This window comes from Lepidochelys kempii, chromosome 22, assembly GCF_965140265.1.
Source record: "Lepidochelys kempii isolate rLepKem1 chromosome 22, rLepKem1.hap2, whole genome shotgun sequence".
Classification (NCBI taxonomy): Eukaryota; Metazoa; Chordata; order Testudines; family Cheloniidae; genus Lepidochelys; species Lepidochelys kempii.
In genome coordinates this window covers 13,521,060-13,547,224 of record NC_133277.1, presented here as the reverse complement: position 1 = coordinate 13,547,224, position 26,165 = coordinate 13,521,060, and the positions used below count along the sequence as shown (strand labels likewise).

General features: G+C 57.8%; 1 protein-coding gene across 6 annotated transcripts in view; it reads right to left on the bottom strand.

The window, feature by feature from the left end:
• The window catches only part of USP2 (ubiquitin specific peptidase 2), a 57,653-nt gene that overhangs the window by 31,198 nt on the left and 290 nt on the right, over positions 1 to 26,165 (bottom strand). For 2 of the 6 annotated variants that reach the window (XM_073321193.1, XM_073321192.1), the window contains exon 2: positions 15,159 to 15,940. In XM_073321193.1, coding sequence (XP_073177294.1) covers positions 15,159 to 15,899 — 741 coding nt within the window. In that variant the 5' untranslated portion in view covers positions 15,900 to 15,940. Of the gene's footprint in view, positions 1 to 1,696; positions 2,072 to 15,158; positions 15,941 to 17,909; positions 17,972 to 20,592; positions 20,654 to 22,761; positions 22,843 to 26,165 lie in introns of those variants that run through there. The other 4 variants (XM_073321190.1, XM_073321189.1, XM_073321188.1 and 1 more) reach the window with 4 other exon arrangements.

Below are 26,165 nucleotides of genomic sequence, written 5' to 3'. Positions count from 1 at the left end.
GAGCGGCACTCGCCCTGGCACGGGAGTAGGCAGCAGCCTCTCCCCCCGCTCCCCACAGTGCCTCCTGCTGGGGAAAGGCCAGGACCAGAGTAGCTGGGAGCTCCCCTCCACAGCCCACACTGCTGCCCATTCTGTACTGGGAGACAGACCGCAGATGGAGCTGGAGCAGCTAATGTCCGTGTGCTGTGAGAGGGCAGCTTGCAGGAGATCAGCCGTGCCCCTGGAGTCCTGACCTGTGGCCCCCTTGGGCAGAGGCCTGATACTGCTGGGGAGTGATTGTACAGCATGTGCTCCTCCCCCATGATTCGATGCTGGCTAATCCCCCTCCCCGGCCCTGGCCTTTATTTAGGACGTGGGCACGGCCCGGATGGGTGAAATCGAAGTGAGTGGCACGGACAGCAAAGGCAGAACCCAAGATGCCCCCGTGCAGGGTTCACTGGACTGGAGAGATCAGCCAGGACTGGCTCCCGTCTCTTGGCTGCAGGACACTCCCGCTGCCCCCACCCTGGTCTCTTTAGCCCCTCGGGTTTCCCTGCTGGAGCAGAACAGCGGGCACAGCGATGGAGTCACACCAGGGCAGGCGATTCTTACATAAGTTGCTGCAGCCTCACACCCCCTTTGCTCCCTCCATTCATCCCATCTAACCGAGGAGTGAACCTGCCCGGAGCCTCGGGGGCTACGGGTCCTGGCCGGAGGGGCCCCCGGGGCGCCCAGAGGGACTCCTCACACAACGGGCCAACGTCAGCCCTGGTTACACTTCACATGTATGGCCCAGGATTCTGCTTGTATGAAAGGGGGCACTGAGGCACAGGGAAGGGGAAGAGACTTGGCCAAGGTTACACAGTGAGTCAGAGCTGGGAAAAGAATCTAGGAGTCTGGTCTCCCACTCCCTCCCTGCTCTGGCCACTAGACCCCACTCCCTTCCCAGAGCCAGGGACAGAACCCAGGAGTCCTGACTCCCAGTTCCTCCATGCACCAGCCATGAGACAATACTTCCTCTCCCAACAAAAGCTGGAGAAAACTGTCTGACAAATTCTTTTCTGACAAACTAGCCTGCAGCCGTCACAAAGCCACAGCAGGGCTGATGTCCCAGCACAATAGACCCTCGCCCCCCTGCCAGCACCCTCCCTCCGGGTCAGTCTTCAGCAGGGACAGGTCTGGGGAGGGCAAGGGCAGCTACAGCGCATTAGCATTAGAAGAAGGTCTGGGCCCTTTGGGATCAGCTGCAGGTGCACAGAGGTTCTCCTCCCAGGCTACCTGTTGCTGTCACAGGTAAGGCCCAGAGGGGCAGCCCTGCTCCTTGCCGAGCTAGGCAAGCGAGTATCCCCACCCCGTTATGGGGTAGGGGCAGGCTGGAACACAGAACACAGCGAGTCTGGGGCAGAGCCGGGAAAAGAACCCAGGCGTCCTGGCAGGAGGCTGCTGATCTCACTACTAGTCCACCCTGTCTCTCACCCACACAACAGACCTGGCACGGGCAGCCAACAGAGCCTAGGCTCTGGGTGGCCAACCCAGCATGGCCAGCGCACCACCTGGGGCGCCCTGACCCCGACAGCATTTAACACCATGCCAAGCAGGGGCACTGCCGGCAGCCTCCCCCATCCCCTGCCAAAGCTAAGGTGCAGGGCAGTGCCCGGGGGGGACGCAGGCCACCCCCGAAGACAGGACAACACAGGGCGGGGGGGGGTCTCTCTACCTTGGTCTTGTTGAGAAGGAGCCCCACGAAGGTGGAGACCACCAGGGATCCCGGCACGGAGGTCCTGCTGGGGCGCAGCTCCTTGTGCAAGCCGGGGAAAGCGGGGGGCTCCTCGGGCACGGTGACGGTGTAGGAATTCCGCATGCTGCCCGGCTCCCGGAGTCAGAGCCCGGGCATCGGCACGGGGGGGGGGGGTGGGCAGCTTCGGGGAGATCCCCCGGTGTCCTGGGCGTGGAAAGTTTGTGCTGCAGCCAGGCGCGCTGGCTTGGCCGCGGCTCAGCACGGCCAGGGCCAGGGACCTGCCTGCCCGCCCCCAGCTGGGCGCTCTCCTCCCCGGCTCCCGGCGGCTTGCAAACTCCGCTGGCTCGCCGGCCCCGCCCCGCCCGGCCCGGCCCGGCCCCCGCCGCTCCGTGCAAGCCGAGCTGCTGACGGCACCGGGCGGGCTCTGACATCAAGACGGGGGAGGCGCATCCAGCTGGCTCCGGCGGCCCCCACGGGACGGGAAGGGGTAGCCGAGGGGGGCACGCGTGGGGCGGCTCTGCAGGGCTGCAGCAGCCCTGTCGCGCCGGGGGATTGAGGGTGAAAGGGCTCCAGGCTGCGGAAAGCTCCTCCGGCCGCCCGAAAGCCCTGCCCAGCACGCTGAGCACTATTGGCTCCTTGCCCGTCTGTCTCCAGCGCCTCGCTCCTGTTTTCGCCTTTGATCCGAATTTTTGTTCCGGGTTTGTACAGCCCCGAGCACAAGCTGGGTCACAACTGGAGCGCCTAGGCGCTACCGTCATGGAAAGAGGCACTGAACTGGTTTAAAGCAGGCTTTCAACCTTTCCAGATTACTGGACCCCTTTCAGGAGTCTGATTTGTCTTGTGTAGCCCCAAGCCTCACCTCCCTTAAAAACAGGTTTCAGAGTAACAGCCGTGTTAGTCTGTCTTCGCAAAAAGAAAAGGAGGACTTGTGGCACCTTAGAGGCTAACTAATTTATTTGCATCCCATGAAGTGAGCTGCGAAAGCTCATGCTCAAATAAATTAGTTAGTCGCTAAGCTGCCACAAGTCCTCCTTTTCTCCCTTAAAAACTAATTGCTTACAAAATCAGACCTAACAATACAAGAATGTCACAGCACACTAGTACTGAAAAATGGCTTGCGTTCTCATGTCTACCCAATACTTACAAAACAAATCAACTGGAATATAAATATTGTACTTACATTTCAGTGTACAGTGTATAGAGCAGCGTAAACAAGTCATTGTCTGTAGGCAATTTTAGTTTGTACATTGTCTGTAGGAAATTTTAGTTTCTTGTGGTGCTTTTTATGTAGCTTGTTGTAAAACTAGGGAAATCTCTAGATAAGTTGATGTACCCCCAGAAGAGCTCTGAGAACCTCTACGGGTACATGTACCCCTGGCTGAGAACCACTGGCTTAAACCAGGGCAACTCTGACAATTAAATAGACTAGCATCTGACTTAGAGCAATTTTGCCAGTGTTAGTAAACATAGTTTTCTGACATAGGAAAGTGACCCCAATATAACTTAAAATGCAAGACTTTAAACCATTTCGTTAACCTGGTGCCAAGGGCCATGTAGATCGTATTAGGATTTAAATGAGGCTTAGTGCAGTTTAGCTTATGTCCGTTAGCAATAAAAGAAGCCCCTCTTCTATTGAACACCCAGCTTTCTGCACTAGTTTAATTAGACAGGTTGAAAAGCTGATTCAGGACAGTCTGGTGCAACTTTTCCATGCAGAGGAGTCTTACAAGGAGCAAGTTAAAGTGACAGAATGGATATAAGAGTGGCCACACAGAGGTTTGTATCCATTTTCAAACCAGTTTAAGTGAAACCAGTGCAACTTGTGGATGGAGACAAGCCCACAGGGGGTGTAGTTCTGCTCTTGGGGGACTCCTGTTTTAGGGCTTGGCAACGCTCGGACAGCTAATTGTGCCAACAGAGACTCATTAGATGGAGCTGAACTGCTATTTCTCAGTACATTTTTGGTCTCCACATTTTTTGTAATTATTTTCTAATTTTCTTTCTTTTTTCCGCACTAGTAGGAAACAAACCCCAACCCAAATCCTCATGCTATTTATTCCCTTTTTAACCGTCACTGAACCTGTGATTCAGAAATAAAACTGTAATATTGCCTCCAGTATGTCCATGTACTACTGTCCTCTGCTGAATTAAATCAGAACGGCACAGCTGTGTGCCATAGGCCCTGCTTATAGTGAATGGGGATTCTCCTTCGGCTCAGAAAGATGAGCCTGGGCTAGCGGGAGGAATGGGGTTCCATCTTGACTGCTACTGTGCACTTCCAACTGGCCACAGATTTGCTACATTTAGCACTTGTGCAAAGTAGGGCTCAATCCTGAAGCTGTTACTCAAGCAAAACTGCCCCAGGCCCTAATGGGAGCTCTGGCTAAGCAAAAACAAAAGGTGCAAGCTCTCCTATAATCTGTGTATAAGGAGCCCATCACTGTGGTATCCCACGAGAGCCGACTGTGAGGCAGGTAAATATTATTAGCCCCATTTCCAATCTGGGGAAACTGAGGCACAGGGAGGAGCAGTGACTTGCCTGAGTTTCTGCAGCGAAGGCAGTAGCAGAGCTGGGCAGAGAACCCAGGTGTCCAGACTGCAGGGGCATGTTCAGGAACACAGCTCTCTCAATCACAGTAATACAGTTCTGTGTTAGTCTGTTAACTGACTGACTGCCAGGCGGGTGGGCTGATAGAAAGCACAAGGGGCTGCATTTACATAAGAGCACCATGGATCAGGTGTCTTTACCTTCTGTTCTGGGTAAATTTCCACTATTAGCCTCAGCATGTTTTCCTCCTGGGTATTTGGAAGAACAGATTGACAGTTTCTGCCCAGCACAAACTGGCTTCCAAGCCTCCAGCTGACACTAAGCAGCGCGGCTCACGTGAGCGGCCCAAGTCCAGCACGCGGGCCGGCCTCCTAATAACCACACTGGGTGAAGCACAGAAGCCACCCCCCTCCAGGAGTCAGGGATAGGAGAGGCCCAGGGTGGTTGTTATTTTCATGCTAATTGCTCCAAAACCAAGGTAGCCTCCTCCATCCCCAGATTGAGGCTTCTGCAGAAATGTTCTGGGGGAGCTAACTATAGGTTGGAGGATGAGAGGAGGGCACTATTTCTGGCAGCTTTAAAAATACCTAAGGCAGCGCCTTGCAGTGTTCATCTGCAGGGGACTTAGATTTCCTCATCGAAGCGTGACAGTCATTTAATTGAACACTGTGTGTATATACACACACACAGTATACTGTACACAGACACATACGCAACATGGACACAAATGCCTACCCTTGCTCCCAACTCACAGCCGACAGTGTACACACACACACACTGCATACACAGAGGCCTGCACTCTGCACCCCCTGTACGTAGGCTTGGCAGAATTCAATTCTTTGTACATCATTTCAGTGGTACTGTCAGTTTCTTTATAAACTTCTAACATTTTGTATCTGTTTCAATTGTCAAAGTTGTGGGAAATTATGGGGAGGGGAACAATAAGTATTCTATGACAGTCGACGCTGGGTTTCAGAAAATCTGTCCATTTCAGTGACGATAGATTGAAATGTATTTTCATCAGTTTGTGGGTGTGTGGCAAAATGAATGTTGACCAACAAAAATCGAATCCTTCCAAGCTAAAGTATACTGTCTACACCCCCCCACCACACGTACACATGCACAGTATATAGACACACACTCTGTATACACACAAACCGCCTACACAGGAAGACACACACAAACAAAAGTGTACACTGTATACATACACGCACGCCGTATAAACAGATGCACACCAAATCACCGGGAAGACCAGGTCAAACCCAACCATGCAACGTGAAAGTCAGACTCCGAAGGATTCCTGTGACAGAGGGTCCACCCTAGCAGGACTGTCCGTGCACCGTGATAGCAAAGCTGGAGTGGACCCACGCTAATACAAACTGGCAGATCACGCACTAGACATGGAAAATGGGAGATGGCGCAAAGCCAGAGAAGAGTGACCTGCAACCAACGAGCCGGGGTGAGATCCGAAGAGAGGAGGCAGGGGTGCTACATGGCGGAGCTGCCTGTCACCTGCTCAGGTGAGTGCAGAGCGGGAGACGAACCCCAGACACCCTGAGATGGCTCGTGCAGGGAGAAGAGTCAGTGGAAGCTCCAATCACTCCCACGGCAGCTAGTTCACCCTCAAACTCCCTGGCGACGTCCCCATGAGGGCATCAGGGTGTGTGTGTGGGGGGGAGGGTTGGGGGGGGGGTGGAAAGGGATGGCAGATATTTTCCAAGCAGCCCCAGAAAGCAGGGGGCACATGAGCCCCAGCTTTGCCCTCCAGGCCATGCTCGGAGTGTCAGCCAGTTGGCTCTCAGCCACGCTAGTGTTTTCTCTGCACTCCCAAGGGCAGAGGATTTGCCTGGTAGTGCCAAGCCCTCCCTCCCCCTGGCCAGCTCAGGCCTCCCGCTCTGGATGCTCTTGCCTCTCTTGTGTTATGCAGGCACAGAGAGCACTGACCCCCAAGTTGGGCCGGAGTCACCCACCAGAACTGGGGGGAGCCAGGCAGGGCGCCCCCAATGGAGGTCTGGGAACCATTCTGGGCTGGTGGTGCCCAGGGACCAGGCTGCTCCAGCTCAGCAGGTCCCACAGCATGACGGGGTCATTATGAGATGGAGCGCCTGGGGGTGAATCCTGTACCCTCCTGGCCCCAACTCACACTGTGCAAACTCACACTCCCAGGCAGCTTCCCACTCTGCCAGCAGCTCTGCAATGAGCCATCAGCTGCGGCGACAGCCCAAGGTCAGAACCAAGGGGCGCAACCCACCCCCTTCCCCAGAGCTTGGGGCCGGTTCCCCTCCAGACCTAGGTTCAAATGGACCCATCTCCCATCCCAGCAATGCAAAGAACAAGTCAGTAACGAGACACCACAAACCTGGCTCAGGGGCTGGGGAATAGGACATGTGCCCTTTCCCCTCTAGCGGGCACCAGCTCCAATCTGGTTACAGGTGGAGAGGACTGGTTGGCTTGGGCAAGTGGGGCATGGGATACAGGACCCTTCCCCTCCGGGGCACTGGTGCCAGTCGCAGCTGAAAGTTGTTACTCATTGCAGGGGACAACCTGTGCAGAGCAGAGCGGCCGCTGCATCCCTAGACCCCACAGTTTCATGCTGTCCCATCCCCCCCACCCTCAGGGGGTACATGAGGGTTTGCCATGTCCCTCGCTGCCAGTGGGGTAACAGGAGCCAGGGCCATAAGCACACAGCTGTGGCGGCTGCCGGAATCCAGAGAAAGGCCCCTGCGACTCAGCTGACAACAGGCTTCCCAGAAGCCGGGTTATTGATCGAACGCAGCTGGGCTGTGTGTGATCCCAGAGGGGAGCCGAACCCACAGCCCCAGGAGCTGTCGCAGGGGGCAAGACGGGGCGGGCAACATGCTGACCCCATCGTCCCCACTCTCCCGGGGCCCTGGTGCAGCTCCCAAGCAGTGACCTTCCCAGGAGAGGATGCCAAGAGCCAGCTGGCAGTAAAAGGCCAATGGGTTCAGGCACTGGCCGCAAGCCAGTCCCAGGAGCTGGTTGGGACGGAAGCGTGAGCAGCTGGCGGCAAGTTTATGGGTGGCTGCAGCCACTGGATACTCAGTTCACCTGATGTTCTCGGCAGTTAATGGGGCTGCACAAGTCCGGGAGCTCGACCAGCACAGCTGGGAAGCAAAGGGTGCCCTGCCATCCGGCCCCCTCCGGGGGAGCTGACTGACCGCCTTGCCCTTTCACCCGAGACTCCCAGAGCACTGAAAGGATGTTCGTTCAAGAAGCTTCACAGCTGGGGCCAGGTTGTTGTCCCCAGTGGCAAGGTAAACGGAGGCATGGAGCACTGCAATCACATGGTCAGGGGCAGAGATCAAGACTAGAACTTAGGAGTCCATGCTGCTTTACCACTGGACAACACTCCTTTCCAGAAACAAGAACAGGATCTGGGAGCCCTGACTCCCATGCCTCCTGCTCTAGCCATTAGACCACACTCCCCTTCCATCGCCAGGAACTGAACCCAGGAGTCCTGACTCCCAGATTCTTGCTCTAATAACTCCTGTGATCTTTGCTTTCCACCACCCAACATCCTAAGTAGCCCAGGCTGAGGTTGAGGGGGAAACGGCCCGGGGACCGTGTAGCCAAGGGAGTGCAGCTTCAAAGACGCAACGGCTCCAAAGTGACCGCAAGTAACCAGCGTGACCCACGCCTCCCGGTTAATGGAGCAGAACCGATCGGAAACCTGGGCCGGCAGCCTCTCGTACCCCTCTCCACAAGCCGCTTCCGGCGCTTTGTGTTTGTGGTTTAATTATTATTTATGATTTTGCTTCTTGGCTCGGAAAAAAAAATAAGACCGGAAAACAGCAGAGAACATTAAACTATCAGTGAGCACTATAACCTCCGGCCAGGACAGCTGCCCCCACACTGCACCTCCTGATCACCCCCCGCCCCGACTAGTACCATCTACATGCCATCACGCCTACGCCCCAAAACCTAGAGCAGGGCTACAGCTGGGCACAACTTCCAATGAAAACTTTTTGGGTGAAAAATGCAGATTTGGGTCGACCAAAACACTTCACAACTTTGTGTCGATTTCGGGACGTTGTTGATGGGGGGGGGGAGAGGGGGGAGGGGGGAAGGGAGAAGAAAAAAACAGTGGGGAAAAAAAATTCCCAAAAAACCAAACTGTTTTGACCTTTCAATTCAAAACGACCTTCACTTATATATATCTATATATAGATATAAATAAATAAATAAATAAATAAATAAGTAAAAACGGGGGTGGGGGGGAATAAAGCCCAACATCAACATTTAAAAAAAATTTTGTTTGATTCACGGAAAATGTCATTTTCGATTTAACTTGAAACAATTCCCCCCCGGTTTTTCAGACTTGCCAGCGAACAGAAAAATCCATTGCTCACACAGCTCTAACCAGAAGCTTGCTGCTCTGGAGAGGCTCTGACTCTTCGCAGGAGGTGGGCCAGGGTCCGGGCTAAGGTCACCATTAAGAACGTACTACGTGTTTTGTTCTAACCCAGTAAATACTAAGGCACTGCCTGGGAAAAGCCGATTGGGATCACAGAGTGGGAGAAAAGGGTGCTCAGGACCAGGGTGACAGAGGGGAGGGAGTCCCTGGATCAGGATGGATTGTGACAGGCATCTGGGGCGAGCCCAGGGCACAGGAAGGAGCCTGAAGACAGACTTCTCCTGCCCACCATGCCCATGTACATGAAAAAGCAGACGTAACCCCATTCCAGGCTCCGGGGAGGAGGTGGGAACGGCCTACCTGCAAAGCGCAGCAAATGGGGAATGACACTGCCTGCAGAGGACATCTGATGGGGGGCCTGTGGGGGACCCAGTCAGGCCTCTGAAACCCCCCCACCCCAGTAAATGATCCCCCGCAGGGAGGGGAGAGGCCCCCACAGCTGCCGGATTGTGTCACACACTGCATAGACAGTGGTGGCAGGCGTGAGGCCTAGGGTCCCGAGAGACAGGTCGGTCAGTGCCACATGTAATCCATACCCCATTGCTTGGAGGGGAACCCAGAGCCTGAGTGCAGCCCACTGAGTCAGGAGTTCAAACTTCCCTGACCCTCTGTTCTAGCCATCAGACCGGGTGCTGCAGCCTAGCGGACACCCCAATGCTGCTGTGCGGGAGATGTGTTTGGAATGAGGGGGGGTGGGGGAATGACACCTACTCCTCCCCACACCAGCCATGAATGTAGTGGGAGCTACAGAACTGTCAGGAGAGAGGGAGAGCTGGGTGCGCGCGGTGACAGATCAGACAGACGCTGCTCCTGACTCTCTGCTACCTTGTCTCGTCACTGGCACCTGTGCAGAGCAGGTCCAGAACAAAGCCACCCTGCCTGGGCCTCCACATGCCAGATTCAGCGGTTACATGGAGCCGGTAGACCCAGACCCAAGTGCTCTGCAAAGCATCCAGCCCCAAGAGCAGCCGCGCTCTCCCACCCCCCGGCAGACGGACCGTATGTGGCCAGCCATGTGTTGGAGCCTGCAGGGAGGCGACTAGAGCCTGGCATCAGGATTTGCCTTCCCCGCAACTTGGCCAGTGGCTCCTCCCAGTGCTGGTCGTGCCCGGCTGCACCCCCTCCCATCCTGCCCCACGGCTGGGAGGCCGGAGTTCTGAACTGTTCCCAGCTACACGGCGGTGGGGGAGATGGGACAGAAGAGGATAAATAATCGGCTTTTATGCTCTCAAGGGCCTCACAGGTGATAAACGCAAGGATCCCTCACCTACTGCTGAATGCAGCTGTCTCTGGGTGGACCATGGAAGGAGGGCACGTAGGGATTTTGGCCAAGAAACACAGGGCAAACCTGTGGCTCTCACACAAAGCTGCACCAGGGAGGAGCAGGGCTTTGATGTGCTGGCCCCAGAGTCCTGCGCAGGGAGGGGACTGTGTGTGATTCCCTGGGGAGGAGAAGGGCCAAGCTGGCCCTGCCAGGGTTCGCCGCTGTGGTTCCAGAGATGCTGGGGAAGCCGTCCCCTCTGGGAGAAAGGGCACTAAGAAAGAGGGCAAGAGCTGAAATAAGAGAGAAAGTAATGGTGGGAAAGTCAGACACAGAGACTGGAGGATTAAGGAGGGATTAAGGCTGTTATGTAATGTCCCTGGTGGGGACCTGCCAGCAAGGGCTGGAGAGAACCTGCCCCAACTCCGCTCCCCAAGCCAGGCTCCTGCACATGGCAAGACAGGGTCAGTCTGGGAGGGGAAGGAAAGAGCTGGGGGGGGGGTTCCTCCTATTTCTGTGCATGCCAGGGAACTGCACAGATCAGTGCAGGCACCCCTTGCCCTCGAGCAAGGCTCAGCCTCAGTCCGAGGCAGGGAAAGGGCTGAGCCCAGCTGAGCATGGTGCCAGTGGGCAACACCGCAGGGGAGACTGGCCCTGGCAAGCTGCAGCCCTGCACGCTGGGGTGTGAGCTAGTGTTGGTGTGCGGGGCAGGGCTGTACACGCGGTTGCTTATGCGAATGCCTCAGCCAGTGCCCGCAGTGCAATGCCTGGACAAAAGAAATCAACAGCCTGAAAACCCTCCTCTTGCCACTCAGGGGTAGACCACCAGGCAGGAAAAGGGGAGTCCCCCAGACTCCTGACCGCTCTCGTCCACTTCCAAGCCTCCAGGACTGGGGCAGGACAGCACAGACCTGGGTTTGCATCTGTGCAGGGCAAGAAAACTGCAGCGTCCCCACCTGCCTGACCAGGGATGTATTGGGGGCTGCTGGAGGCCCCCCAGAGGAGACAATTCCTGGATACAGCTGGGCATTTTCAGGCAGCTTCCCCAGTCCTGCCCCCCCAGATCAGCCCTGGAGCCCAGACACTCTCGTACTCAGCCATGACCTGACGCCTACGGCTGCCCCATCCCGTGGTGTAAGACAGCCTTGGGGCGGGGGGATGAGCCGACATCCCAGCAGCAAGAGGGCTCTGAACATCCCAGGCAGGGACTGAGCCACCCGGCTGCAGACTCACTCACCAGGACTCTGAAACCTGACCCCCTTGGCACTGCAGCCCCACGGACCGGCCCTGAGCTTGCCTGACTCTTGCCTTGCCCCGCCGCAGCCAGTTCCTTCCTGGTTGGTTGTATAACCACTGGGTGGAGATCAGGCCCAGAGTCTCCACTGAGCTTCTCCAAGGCCCCAGGGGCATGCACACCAGGGTTAAACACCTCGGAACACTTCTAGTGGACAAATAGCCACTGACATCAGCCAGTGGCCTCTCAGGATGGACTAACCCACAGGGGCATTGGCTAGCAGCCCTCCGGGTAGGTCCCAGTCACATCACAGCCTCAGTACTGTAGGTGCCTCCCCTACGCGGCATAAGCTAAGCACTAAGGCCCAGAAACCAGTGGGATTGGGAGCCTCAATACCTTTGAGGATCTGGGCCCAAGTGCTTAGGGTCAGGGAGCTGGAGCAACGCGGGTCCTCGTCTCTCCCCTGGCCCAGCTGGTGGTGGCCGCTGTCGGAGGCTGATCTCTGTGGAGCCCGGGCAGCTCCTGTCTTCCCACTGGGGCTATTTTTGGTGCCTGTTACCACTGCCAGGGGCCGGGAGCCACACCTGCTATGGCAGGCTTTTGCCTGATATCTGCAGTAAGAGAACAGGAGGGATGTGGTTGATGGGGCCGCCCCAAGCAGCTGGATTTTGTTACTGCTCTACCCAAAGCAATTTCCCCTCAAATACAGATGTGATCCCCGAGTTTAGAGCCCTGGCCCAGCCGCTGGAATTTAGGGCAGGGTGGGGGCCAGGGGTGCACAAGATTCCCCCCTCCCCACACAGCTGATTCTCAGGATCTCTCTCCACTTGTCCAGCTCCTTCTACAGACCCACAGTGAGAAAACAGAGCCCCCCGGGCAAGGGGGGCAGAACTTGTATGAAAGCAAAGCAGCTTGAAGCCAGTCACCATCTCTTAGCCCAATCCCAAGGCCCAACGGCAAGTCCCAGGCCCAGGGCCCTTTACTCAGCCAGTCTCCTTTCCCCTGGGGAGGAAGGGCAGAGAGGGACAGAAAAAGCGACCAAGGGGCTGAGACGAGATCTTGGAATGAAATCCAAGTGGAAAATGACCAGTCTGGTCCCGTGTGCTCACATGATGGGCCGTGGGCGCGGGAGGCTCAGCCCTGGGCTGGGGCTTTGGCGACACGACGTCTCTGATCTGTACCCAGGGTATTAAATGCTCCACTGCCTGTGTCACAGTTCACCAGAAACCAGCAGCCAGGGAAATGCCAGAGAAGGCTGCTGCCCCCTCCCTGGCTAAAAAGTCCCTTGCCTAATGGTGCCACTGAACGGATCCATTGTCCCATACAGCCCAGGGCATGCAGCCGAGGCATCTCAGCAGAGAGGAAAGGGACTGGATGTTCCCAGTGACAGTCACATGAGAACAGGGCCGTGGAGAGAAATTTGGGTCTCTGGTACATCATGTTTGCTTCCTATTTCACTGAATTTACATGCACGTTACAGGTGTTTTGGGGCCCCAGTACAACTGTCCACCTGTTCTCCCTCTCATCAGCTCTGCATGGGAACCCTGTTTTCTGGTCCAGGTGCCCAGCCCCACGGCCTCTGGGATAAGTAGGGCACAGGAAGCTCCAACATGGCACAGCTGGGAGGGGTGCGGTTGGGTTCTGGAAACAGGACCGTGTCCCCAGCTTGCACTGTACAGTAACTGGTACACACCAAACCAGCCGCCCCAGATGGGCGTCTCCAGCTGCAAGCGCTGCCTGGTCCGTGCCAGACAAGCAGGGCTGATTGGGGTGATTCGTGACAGCAAAGAACGGACTGGGCGGGGGCCAGAGGCAGCGGGTGCAGGTGTGGTGCAAATGTCTCACATGCAGTCCTGCCCGGCTGCATCTCCTGCCACTCCAGTCCTTGGCGTCCCACGCACAGCTCTGCCAATGCCCCTCCCTCCTGACCTGCCCTCTCCCCAGCCTGCTGTGACCACAGCTCCAGAGCCAGCGGTTTAGGCTTCCCGAACACCCAGAAACTGGCAGCACAGACCCGCTACCGGTGGGATGATGAAGGGGTTGCTGCAACGGCACAAGGATGCAGCATCAGGGGAGCTGATGCCCCCTCTGGCAGCAGCAGAAGGGGATGAGTTTGACCCCCCAGCTGCCCCAGGGCAGCCACAGTGCGAGGATGTCTGGCTGGACTGGGTCCCTGGAACAGGACTCCCGGAAGAATCTGGCCCTGCACAGCCTAGGCCAGAGGGGGAGGCTTGGAAGCCAAAGGGTGAGTTGGCTACGCGGCTCAGTGCCCCTAATTAGGTCTCTGTGTCCATCTCGCATTCTCTCCCGGACTCCAATCCCCAGAGTTACAGAACAGGTATAATTGTTTAACATCAGCTTTGGCACGCACGCGCACACAAACACACACACGCAGCATGTCAACAGGCAGCCGAGAAGCGCTCAGGGCACGCCTAGAAATCTCTCAGGAGTATGCCACGGCAAGAACCCAGGGCCCCCTCTCTGCCCTGCCTCCTCCCAGGGATCTGTGCACGGGGAGGGTGAGTGAAGCTGGGGCTCAGGGGAGGATCCGCGGGATTCTCTCCATTCCGATAGCAGACCCTAAGGCACCAGGGGCTGCCAGAAACTAGCCACCCCGACCAGGGTCTGGGCCGCGTGTGACGAGCTAACAGGTTTCATGTGTAGCACCTGGCCAGCAAGAAGCAGGTGCCCTATCACAGATCACAGCTGCCCCAAGCACGCTCTGTGCCCTGGGACGGAGCCCACAGACCTCAGGTCCCACCCCCGCAGCCATGGGCTGTCCTTCCCGTGGGTGATGAGAACCAGATCAAAGGATTGAAGGGGGTGGGGGCATTGGCACTTCCCCCACCCCCACTTCCAGCTGTGCCCCCGGGTACAAACCCCTCCTCATTGTGAGTGAGCAAGGGATGCTGTGAGCAGACCCCAGCCCGAAACCTCACTGGGATGAGCCAATCCTGGCCCATTCCCTCTACTATTGGAGGGGAAAAGACACATGAGGGGGCTTGGGTGGTTTAAAGCCCAAAGGCACTGGAAATCCAGCCCACCCCTCTCCCGAGGGAATGTGAATCTGGGAGGTGCAGCTTGGGATCAGGGACTCCCCATCCTCCCCCCCCCCCGCCACCCCATAGACAGGGTAGCTCAGTTTCTATGCACCACCCATTCAGTCCTTAGCCTCACTGCCCAGACTGCCAGTAAGGGGGCCGGGCAGTGTCAGCAGTGAGGTGGTTTCAGTGATGGGAACTCAACCGAGCTGATGACTTCACAGCACACGGGGGTGTTTGTGAGGTATCTTTGCACCATTTGATAATTCCACCTAGCTCTTCTCGAGCACGCTCATCAGCAGCTCTCAACGCACTTTACCACAGGGGTCCGTATCATTCTTCCCAAGGCACGGGGAGGTTAAAGTGACTTGCCCAAGGTCTCCCAGCAGGCCAGCGACAGAGCTGAGAATAGAAGCTGGGTCTCTCCTAAGCCCCAGTGTTCTACCCACTAAGCCACACCACCCATCTGAGCCAGGCCGGCTGGAGACCACAGTTCACAGAGACCCAGGGTGGATCAGCCACGGGCGGCAGGATGTTTTGTTCCAGCCCCATCAGTGAGTCCAGCCGGGCCCACACCCACTCGGCCGCATGCCTGTGGGGCTGCATCACCCCGAGTTGCCCCCACCCAGCTATAGGCTGAGCTATAGCTCAGGGGGGGCATGCACAGCATTTGGCTCCAGGTGTGGCTTCTCCTCAGTGTCTGTGGGGCTCAGGTTTGGGGGTGGGGAACAGCTGCAAAGCTTGGATCAGGAGGTGGATCTGGTTCAGGCTGCTCTATTCTTGGGCCTCCTCCCAACACTTCACCTGCGCCCCATGGGCAGCCTCTCTCCTCCCTGTCCCTGCTCCCCATCAGCAGCCCCGCGAGGTTACTTGCCCCCCCCCCAAACACACGAGATCCCCGCGCCAAGCCGGCAGCACCTACCGAGGGGTCCCTGGCTGGGGAGTCTGTCCGGCTCTCACTCCTCTCCCATGGCTGGCTGGGGCAGCGGCTGTTGGGCCGGAGCATAGGGGTGAGCACTTCTTGGGTGGGACTGCGGGAGCAGCCGGGGGTGCGGCTGTCCTTCCTGCTGCAGGACTCCAGGTACTCCTTGACGTACTCGGAGCGGCTGGCGGCCTGATACAGGCTCTGCAGGGCACAGAGCTCCTGGCGGTTGCGGGCGAGGAGTGGGGTGCGGGTGGGTGAGTCCAGGCGGTAGGGTTCGGAGGTGTGCAGCCCGGCGAACTCCCGCGCCAGGTCCGAGTGGCTGCTGGACTTCTTGCGGCTGAGCGTGGACGGTGTCGCCATGTAGCTGGTGGGGCTGCTGGTGGTGCCGGTGTAGGCATAGCAGGCTCCCCCGCTCAGGCCCCCGCTGCCCAGAGGCCTGGCCAGCATGCGGCCATAGCTCGGGCTCAGCCTGATGCTGGACTCTGGGCACAGCGCCAGACGGCCCGCATCGCAGCTACTGGTCGGGGAGGTCCCCGAGGTCCGCAGCCGGCCGGAGGGCAGATAGCTGCTGGGGGGGCTCGGCTTGAAGCTGATCTTGTCCTTGTCCGGGTAAGAGGCGACAAAGCTGGAGCCATAGGAAGAGTAGGAGCCGTAGCTGGTGGGGGATTTACTGTAGGAGGAGGCGGGGTAGCGGGAGGTGTCTCCATAGCGCTTCAGCGGGGAGGAAAGCTGGGACATCCTGGAGACTGGGGCTCCGGGGGCACCGCTGGTGGCATTGACTGCAAAGCAAGAGCACAGTGGGCACCTTGAGTCCCTGCCCCAGTGGGCACCCGCCCCAACACGCTGCACACACCCTGCCCCAGGCTTGGAAGCTGCCCTGGGGACAGACAGGGGCTAGAGACCTGGAAGCCCCCCTCCCCCACATATTGAGAAAAGGCTGGAGACCCCCTTACGAGCCAGCATTCGGGGCAGGAGACCCCTGCTATGGGAGCATGGAGGTGACTTGGAAAATGTAGCTGTGGGAGACTTAAAATCTCTGGACGGGAGAGACAAACATCCCTCTCCAACTGCCGGGGAGAAAACCCCCTGAGCCGGTCACCGGAGGGGCTGGGATGCACAGGGGCAAGGCCCAGCAGGCCCCACAGCGGGGACGCACCAGCTGGTTGGAGCCCTGTGCTGAATATGGCCAAATCTTATGCACAGCAGAGTGGGCCCACTCCATGGCAGCGGGACCTGGCTGTGTGAAGCCAAGTCCATCAGGCGCCCCGTATCCTGAGGGCTGGCAAGGGTAGGAGCATGGGGTAGGCTCAGGAGTGGCACAGCTAGGTTCTAGAGCGGGTTATGGCGGGTGGGATGGAAAGGGGGATGTACTTGTGTGGGGGCAGACAGCAGAGAGGGGCCAATAGGGGGTTGGGATCCAATCCAAACCAAGCCCCCTTCCTAAGTCCCCAGTGCTGGGGTGGGGCAGGCGCTCAGCACAGAGGGCGAGCGGAGCAGACTGAGCCACGCAGTCCCCACAAACATGAAACCCACTGACCCCACGGCAGGGAAGGAACCACCTTTTTATGGGGCTGCATTTTAGACCCACTTTGCGCTGGGGCCAACGGCGACCCAACGTGCAGGGCAGGGTCACCCACTCAGAGGATGATGAACTAGGTGACGCCATAATGCCCCAGGCCCTTTATGTAACCTGCAGCAGGTCAGGGAGCATGTGTGTGCGTGCACACATCTGTCTGCGTGTCACTGTGTGTGTGGAATTCCTTCCTGACCCCATTTGACAGTCCATTTAAGCCTTGGAGCATGACCGTGGCTGACAGATTTATTGCTTCTCATGTTATCATTAGCCCAGGACAGCCCAGCCTTCCCCGCTCCCCTCTCCAGTACAGCCACAGAACGTGACTCGATATCCTCTGAGGCTTAGAGCTGACACAACCACTCATTACATTCACTGATCCCAACCAGGTTCAAATCCAGCCTGGCAGGGTGGTGACCGAGAGCTGGTCCCGGCTGACAGCCATTCGGTGGCCACATGGGAAATGAGTTTGTCAGGTCTCAGTCCAGCTCCCAGGGGGACATAGCGCACCACCAGAAATGCTGCTAACTGACCCTAGGTGGGCGGACTCAGCAGAGAAACCAAGGACTGAATGGGTCGTGAACCCCCCTCTCATTCCCAACCCATCCCTAGCTTTGAGGTTCCCCCCCAGAATCTGTCACCAAGACCCCTATAGGTCGGGAGAGATGGTGGGGAAATTCCTGGGATGCTTGGCAGCACCCCCACCCCGATCCCGGAGCACTCACTCTGCCCCACCCACACGGGGGAGGAGGGGACAGAGGGCGGGCAAGGATCTCACACATGCTGGGGATGCTCTGTCCTCTCAATTAGACTCAAACCCAGCGATCACTTGCCACAGGGGGTGCTGCAGAGACGCGAGCGAGTGACAGGGACAGATGGCAGCAGAGAGAAGGAGCCTAAACAGAAAGCAAGGGCCCTGGATTCTCTGCGGCTTTGTTTACAGCAGCCAGTGCCCTGCACCGCACAAGGCAGAGGGGCCTGCTTCTGCCCAGGTGAGCAGAGCTCAGGGTAGGAGAGGTCACCCTGTGCTCTTCTCCGTAGAAAGTTTCGGGAGCAGGGAGAGATTTTCCCAGCACATCCTCAGAGCCCCTCAACTCAAAATGTTTTCGGGGTAACAGTAATAACAGTGCCTTGCTTTACCGAGCTGGGATTATTCAGAGATGCTTCTAACTCACAATGCTTGGATCTGAATCTCTCCCAAAGTTGAGGGAGGTTTGGGACGTCAGGCACATCTCTAGTGTTATCACCTTTCCGCAGATGGGGAAACTGAGGCATTCAGAAGGGCAGGGACCCGGTCATCTGATGGGTGGGATGCTGGCCACGACCTCCTCCCGGGGCAAAGGCTCGTATGCCAAGGCACCCGGAGCCCTGAGAAGATGAAAGGGTGTCATACACCCACCAAGAGTCATTACGGCCAGCCTGGCAGAGAGATGAGGGGCAGCCCACAATCCATGCCGCCCGCCCTTCCTCTCCATGGCACTGGTTTCACAGCTGGGGGGTGTGTGTTTGGGGGAAATGTGACTGCAAGGGAGGGTGCGTTCTCCTCCCTGTCCCATGGAGGGGCAGGACAGGTGTGGCTGGGATCTGCGGGAATGGAAAGAGAGAAGGGAGAGAGAGCTGGGGGAGAGAGAAAAGAGCAGGGAGGAAGAAGAAAGTGCAGGAGGTTCAGGGCTGGAGTTGTGAGCCTGTTCCCCAGTGCGAGGACTTGCGGGCTGGAGCTGCTCAGCCCAGGCTCTCTGCTCCGCTGCATCTGACCCCGCTGAGAGCTAGCTGCTCCCATCAATAATTTAGCACCACGCACAAACTGCAGGCTGGAGCCAGCAGCCAGGGCCAGTCCCCCTGCCTCTCCCCACCCGCCTGAGTGGGTTTGCATGGGGGATGATTTCATCAGCTCAGACCATCCTCCCACCCAGGCCTGCCCCGGGGCATTGGTATTCCAGAGACAGAGTCCTGGGGCTATTCAGCAGCTGCCAGCTCCACTCTCCAGCAGCTGTGCCATGCAGCTGAGCTGGCTGGACATGCCATCCCAGCCTGAGTGGCCAGAGGCCTGCAGGAGAGCAGTAGGAAGGGCGTGCTGAGCTGGGGGAAAGGGTGCTACTGGGCTGACCTGGAAGCCAGCCTGGAGAGTGCAGAGCTAGGCAGTGATGGCCAAGCCCCAGCTGCTGCAGCAGCTCCATGGACTAGGCAGCTCTCAGGTGCGGGAAGTTTTTGCCACTGTGGGAGCTAAGGGTCTAGCTAGGACTGTGCATTAGCATCATGGGAAGCTCAGTCTGCAGCCCTCTTGGGGATGGCAGGGGGCTGCACCTCCAGGGGGCACCAAGCACCAGCTGGGGCTGCCCTGTCCCAAGGATCTGGCCAGCTATGCTCATCTCTGGCCTCAGCATCGGGCTCCATCCACAAGCCAGCAGAGAGCAAAGAGGAGCTCGGATCAGTCCTGAGCAGAGTGCCTCCACTGGAGCCAGACAGCGCAGGCTCCCATGGAAGGGCAGGGACTGGGTCCCCCTCCTCCCATGGCTCCCCAAGCACTGCACAGACAGGAGCCCCATTCTACGCATGGCGAAATGCAGGGAAGTGACTTGCCCACGCCCACCCAACGCGTCAGTGGCAGAGCCGGGAATAGAACCCAGGAGTCCTGAGTCCCAGTACCTAAAAGCACACTATACACCGCGGTCAGGTGGGAAGAGGCCGTGTAGGTGTGAATGTCACATGTGCCAGGGGCTCTCTCCCCAGGGCACCCCCCTGGGCCTGCCCACGTTCACCCCATCAGCTGCCCAGAGATATAAACAGATCCAGCAGGTCATGAATGGCCAGTCGTAGAAGCCGAGGAACTTACAACTAGCAGCGAGGAAGGGGCCCCTGGGCCCAGGCTGGAGTATGGCCAGCACAAGACACCCCCTCACAAGCCCACCAGTGGCACTCGGGCCCCTCCAGAGGAGACACCCACGACAAACACCATCCAAGACTTGGGTAAAAGTCCTGCCTAGCTCAGCCAATCAGCTTCACCCCCTAGACAAGCTGGGGCTGCCTCGCAAACAGGCCCTAACCGGGTGGGAACTTTGCTCCTGGAATGGATCCATTGGGTCAGAAAGCGGCTGGCACAGGGCCCGGGGGGACATTACACCAGACGGGGCTCTGGCTGGTCCCCAACCGGCTCCAGGGATTTACGTGGTGGTTGGGAGGCAGAGGGAACTCCCCCGGACGTCTCCTCCAGCCCTGTCACTCCCTCTCTGCTTGTTTTCCTTCCCTTGCAGGACAGCAGCTCACATGGCTCAGAGTCTCTAGTCACCAGGGAAACCGTCCTGGTTCAAAGCCCTTTCAAGGCGAGCTCTCCACGCACCTGGACATGCTCCAACCTGACGTGCTTGCGGCAGGGGACAGGCACAGACATGCTGTCCTCTGCTCGGCCGCGGGACGTGGCCCACACCCCTCATAAGCCCCAAGCTTGTGCAGCACCTCGTCCCGGGGATCTCAAAGCACTTTGCAAAGCCGTTCATTTGGGGTGCTCCCCCATGCCCAGGAAAGGAGCAAGTTGCTCTCACACCCCTTGCACGGGCAGCCAACGAGGCCCAGGAAAGTGAGGTCACCGGGCTGGGGACACCTAGCAAGTCACTGACGAAGCACACGCGAGAGCTTAGGAGACTCTAACCACTAGAGCACACTCCTTCTCGGAGGCAGGGGTAGAATCCACGAGTCCGGACGCCCAACTCTGTGCTCTTACCACTAGACAGCCCTCCCCCACTCAGAGCCAGACACAGAAGTCCCAGCTCTGTGCCCTAACCACCCAAGGCCTCCCACGTACAGCTACATGAAAGACCGCCTTGGCTCTCTAGCCAAACCACTCATGGGGGAGAAACTCACCCAAGCTTTTGCACCGAAACTCCCAACCTTGCCCAGCAGATGCCTCCATCCCTCCCCAGCCTGGTGAGTTGGCGAAGTCATCCCCCAAGCAAGTGCTGTGGAGAGGCCTCGGGAAGCCACGCTCCATTTAAGGCACCCTGCACAAGCTCGGCCCTCAGGACCATGTGTGTGGGTGTGTCCCTACACCCAGCGGCGTAGGGGAGCACCCTCTCGCTCACCTGGCCTGGTCCCAAGGGGCGGGGCCATTCTGTTGGGAATTAGAGAGTCTCAAGCTTCAAAATTCATCTCTAGATTCCGAGCTCCCTCAAATTCTGGGGTGTCTGGATCCACTTGCATTTATGGCTCACCCCTTCTGCAGCATTTGGGTCCCTGCCCAGGAATCAGCACCAGCCGGTCCCTAACCCTGCATCCCAGGCAGTATGAGATTCAGCCCCGGAGGCCACATCTCCAAGTGCACACTCACCCTACCCCGCTGCACCCCCCCAAGGCAGGGGTTCGACCGAACAGAGCTGCACCCTTCAGCCCCACCGCCGCTGAGAATATGCACTCCGGATTTTCCACTGGCAGCCGAGTGAAACTGAGCCGGGGCCGGGTGTGAAACTGGAGTCAGCTGGAGGGAACGTTACAGATCCACAGGGAGATGAGCCATTTCACCTGCTGTGCTAACCTAGTTCACGCGCTCCCTTGGTCTGGGCTCAGCAACGCCACAGGGAGCTGCCAGTCACCAGCGAGATGAGTTTCCCAGCCTCAGCCCAAGCAGCCACGGAACACAGACCCTTACAGACCCAGGAGCACCCCGTAGTCAGCCCTTGCACACAGGCCTGCAGCAGGCCGTTCTGGCACATGGAACCACTCCAGATCCAGTCCAAAACTAGCCCCACTTGTGGAAACACTTCACCTCCGATCCGGGAATTTACCTGAGATCCTCATCCCCATAGTAAATTGTCTGAGGGACCTAGCTGCTCTAACCCAGAACCTTTGGTGAGCCGTGAAGCTCCATCCAGGTGCACTGGCCCCCGGCAAGGTTGCCAGCTCTCTTGACTTCCTGCTCTTTCCACGCAGTAGTCATCCCAGAGTAAGTAGGAAACTATTTATGAGCAAAAGCAAGTCCAAGTACACAAACCTGTTAGGCAAGCAGGCTGCAGGGTGAATAATCCCCCTGCAGGCAAATACTCCAGTGAGACGCCTGGCTCTTCCCTGCCAGAGCTCAGCCCCTTTACCAGGAGCAGCAGGAGACCAGATGGGCTGGGCTTCCCAGCTGAAGCCTTCATCTGCATAGTGGAGATTTTGCTTCGAGGAATGCAGGGATGGCTACAAAGATGCCAGCTGCATCTGACAGAGGGGCACCGGCACAAGGCTCTGGTACCATCTAAATGCCATGAGAACCCCCTGCTCCCTGGCCAGGCCGTGGGAGCCCAGCATAGACCCCCACCTGCTCCCTGGCCAGGCCGAGGGAGCCCAGCATAGACCCCCACCTGCTCCCTGGCCAGGCCGTGGAAGCCCAGCATGGAGCCAGCTCAGATTTTGCAGGGCTGAACCCAGAACAGACTCCTCAGTGCACCACCGGTATAGGCCCTGGCACAGATCCGTGCAAGGCAGGGACTGTCTGGCCGTGGGCTAAGCTTCCAAAGACTGCATCATTCGCTCTTCCCCGCTGCGCCCATATCTCCGACATCCATTTCCGCCTCTAGCCCCTTCCGTTTCGAAAGCCCCTTTCATGCCAGAGACCCTGCCAAACTCTCGCAACTCTGCCAAAGCCCATGGACGTGCATAGGGATAAACGAGGGGTAGGATTTACCCCTTCAGCATGCCAAGGTCACTTCCCTCGCCCTTAAAAAGCAGCCACCTCTGGGGTGGAACAAGCAGCTGATCTACAACAGAGAAACTGCTTTTAGAAAGAACACACTATGCCTTTGAAATGAAAGGGGGTAGGGGGCTGTGAGAGTATGGGGCTGTGTGGAGAGGGATTCAGGGGAGACCAGGATGACCAATGACACAGGCTAACACCTCAAGGCTTGCCAAATATGCCAGGAGATCTTAGCAGATCAGAGGGACCAGCTCCCTAAGGTTACTCGTCACAGGAAAGTTTTCTGTGTGCAGGAAAGAAAGTCCTGGCCCATAGGACCTGTTCTACCCACCCTACCCCAGGAGGGTCCCTGGGCTGCTTACCATCTAGGACTGCCACCTTTACAAGAACTGCCTTCCCTGTGGGATTCACAGGACCACGTCACACCATCCTGGTGCCCAGGGCTGCAAGAGACAAGCCGAGCGCACCATGAGAGCCGAGCCGAGGGGCACGAAGCCGGGTGGCTCTCTCCAGCGGCAGCGCTGCCCTTGCACGTACAGCACCTCTCAGCAGAGCCGGTGACTCAGCCTTCCTCCGCCCCCGTGAGGCAGGGACACCCCGCCACTAGCCCCACTGTGCAGCTGGGGAAGCGGAGGCACAGAAAGATGAAGCATCTGGGCTAAGCTCACAGGGCGAGCCAGTGGCAGGGCTGGGACAAAGAACCCAGGAGTCCTGGCTTCACATCTACCGCTTCCACCACTCTGCTCACTCTCCGGTCTATGTTAAAGCTCTAGGGGAGACTAGAGAGCCAGGGCACAGATCCTGCCTCCTTCCATCGCCCCAGACCACCCCCTTCTCCCCATTACCTTCCATTGTCTCCACATAGGACAAGGATGTGACGAAGTGGGACTGTTCTTAATGGTTCCTCTGAATGGTGTGGGGGTGCCTCAGTTTCCCCTGTGCAGTTCTTAAGTATCTAGGTGGTGGGGTAAGGGTGTGTGATCGTTGCAGAGCCCTAGAGGGCAGGTGTGTGCAGGGGTCTGGACACAGAGAATGGCCGACACCCTGTTTCCTGGCAACTTGTGGCCTGGCCCTTCCCCCCTGCAAGGTGAGAGCTAAAGAGGTTGGAGAACAAAGGAATCAGATGACCTCCTGGCCCGGGAAAGGGACAAAGCCCAGAGGAGGAGGGACTGGAGAGGGTTTCAGTTTGGGGCTGGCTGGGGACATGGAGTGAAGTGCAGATGGGGTTGTCTGGCTCACGGCCCCCAAAACGGACCCAGCTGAGGGGTCTCGTTCTCTGCACCTACAAGCTCTGTTTTAGACCATGTTCCTGTCGTCTAATAAACCTTCTGTTTTACTGACTGCCTGAGAGTCCCGCCTGACTGCGAAGTTGCGGGGCAGGACCCTCTGGCTTCCCCAGGACCCTGCCTGGGCGGACTCGCTGTGGGAAGCGCATGGAGGGGCAGAGGAGGCTGACTGCTCCGAGGTCAGACCCAGGAAGGTGGAAGCCGTGTGAGCTGTGTGTCCTGCAAACAGGCTGCTCACAGAAAGGAGACTGCCCCAGAGTCCTGCCTGGCTTCATGGGGAGCAGTTCCAGAGCATCGCTTGTGGGACGGGGAGGGGAGGCTGTGCAAGTCTCCCCCTGCAGCGGGGGAGACTCTCTAGGTACCATGCACAATGCAGAAGACAGTCCCTTCCATGAGGACTTTGTCCAGGCCAAGGAGACCCCGTCTGGACACCAGCCAGCTGACACTGGGTCAGTCAGACTGGGAGCTAGAGAGAACGGCAGGGTCTGCCTGTGTCCAGCAGCCGAAGCCCCTTTATACTATTGTCATTACACCAGAGCATCCCACAAGGGAGCCTTCCTAAGCCCTGTCCAGGAAAGCTCAGGTCAGCCCCAGCCTGTTCCTCCACCGAGACTGGGGCTTGAGCTCCCCCTGGGAGTCCCATGACCCCAGCCCCTGTCGATGAGGGGCCTACTACTGGAAGACTACTTCCAGGGCAGAGGAATGGGGGAGCCGAACACTAGCCTCTCCTTGGAGCAGAGCTGGCCAGCTGGGCCTGACACAGAGGTGACCCTGCGGTCTTTGCAAACCTGCAGCATTGGAATGCAGCAGCCAGAGGGAAAACAAATACCCACAGCAGCTCATCTCAGAGGAGCTGCAGGGCAGGCCCCCAGAGGGGCAGCGCCTGGGCCAAATGTCTGCACAAGCCCTGGAGACTGCACTCCCCCTTCAGAGGGGCCGCTCCCGGGCAGGCTGAGGAGCATCAGTAGCGCACTGCAGGACAGCTTTCCTTTTGGGATGAGTTGTTTAGTGCCTGGAGGGGGGCGGGAAGGAGCAGGGAGTCCGCCAGACCAAGCCAGGGGTATGTTATGCCAACAATTCCTCCAGCTGGTTTGATTTGTCCACTCTAAGGGTGGCCCCAGAAACCTCCTCCCAAGATCAGAGCGGAACCTAGCCCGGCTGGCGAGAGTTGCCAAAGGGATGCAGTTTGTCAACAGATAAGAGAACACGCTTAAACCCTCCCATGCTCCCTGCCAACAGCCCACGCCCAGCCCTCCGCCTGCAGGGCTCCAGGGGGAACGGCAGTGACGCCAACAGGCTGCAAGTGATTTTGGTAGTGGGGCAAGTGACAGCCTTGGACTCCGGTCAGCCACAGAACAGGGACAAGGTGGGTAGCAACGGGGCAGGCTTCCCACCTATGCCCCTCCGGGCCTGCCCTAGAAATAGGTGCTAGAGCCCAGCTCAATTCCTCTCTCTCTCTGGCCCCCATCACTCACGGCAGCGTCTGAGCACCTCACCATCTGCACTGCATTTAACCTCACCACACCCCTAGTGAGGGTGGGCAAGTGCTGTGATCCCGATTGTACAGATAATAACAATACCCAGCTCTTGTCAGCCGTAGCTCTCCAAGCGCTTTACAAAGGCGGTCGGTATCATTATTCCCATTTAACTGATGGGCAAACTGAGGAACCAGCAGGTGAAGTGGCTTACCCAAGGTCACCCAGCAGGCCAGCAGCAGAGCTGGGATTAGACCCAGGTCTCCCGAGTCCTGGTCCAGTGCCCTACCCATGAGGCAACACTGCTGAGTAAGTGACTTGGCCAGAGTCACCCAGAAAGTCTATGGTGTAGCAGGGAACTGAATCTGGGTCTCCCAAGTGCTAGGCTAGTGCCCTAACCACTGACCACCCTTCCTCTGTTGTAGATGCTAATGAGCATCCATTGCAACCGTGGCTGTCAGCATAGGGACTTGCCCACTGAGAACAAGGCAGAGACCCACCGACTCTCTTCACATGTGTCACCTAACAGCTGGCAGTTGGTGCTAACTCTGGCAACCTGAGCTGGATCTGAGTTGCTGACGACCTGCCTGCCCCCGGCCACATCACCCTAGCACTCAGCAACCCGGTAAAATCCAAGTTATGAAGCCCCCGGCGCGGCCTCGGTTAAAAGTGGCGGAATGATGGAAGAGAAAAAACCTGCTGGTGAAGAGCTCCCTGGACAGCTGATGGGAGCAAACAAGAACATGAGCGGAGTCGATTATTCGCCCACCACGTGCTTCAAGATCTACGGAGGAAGAGCTCGGTATTACCACCACCGGCCGGACGCTTGATTGACTGACAAAGCTCAAGACTTCAGTTGCAGCTAGCGAAGTTAAAGGAAAAGGACCAAATTGGCGATGTGGATAGAACATGGCCAGAAAGGCTGATCCCGGCCCCAGGTCCCCAGATCTTAGCTTCCAGACAACGGAGGCACTTTGCTAAGTCCACCCTGAAGTTTCTCAGCTT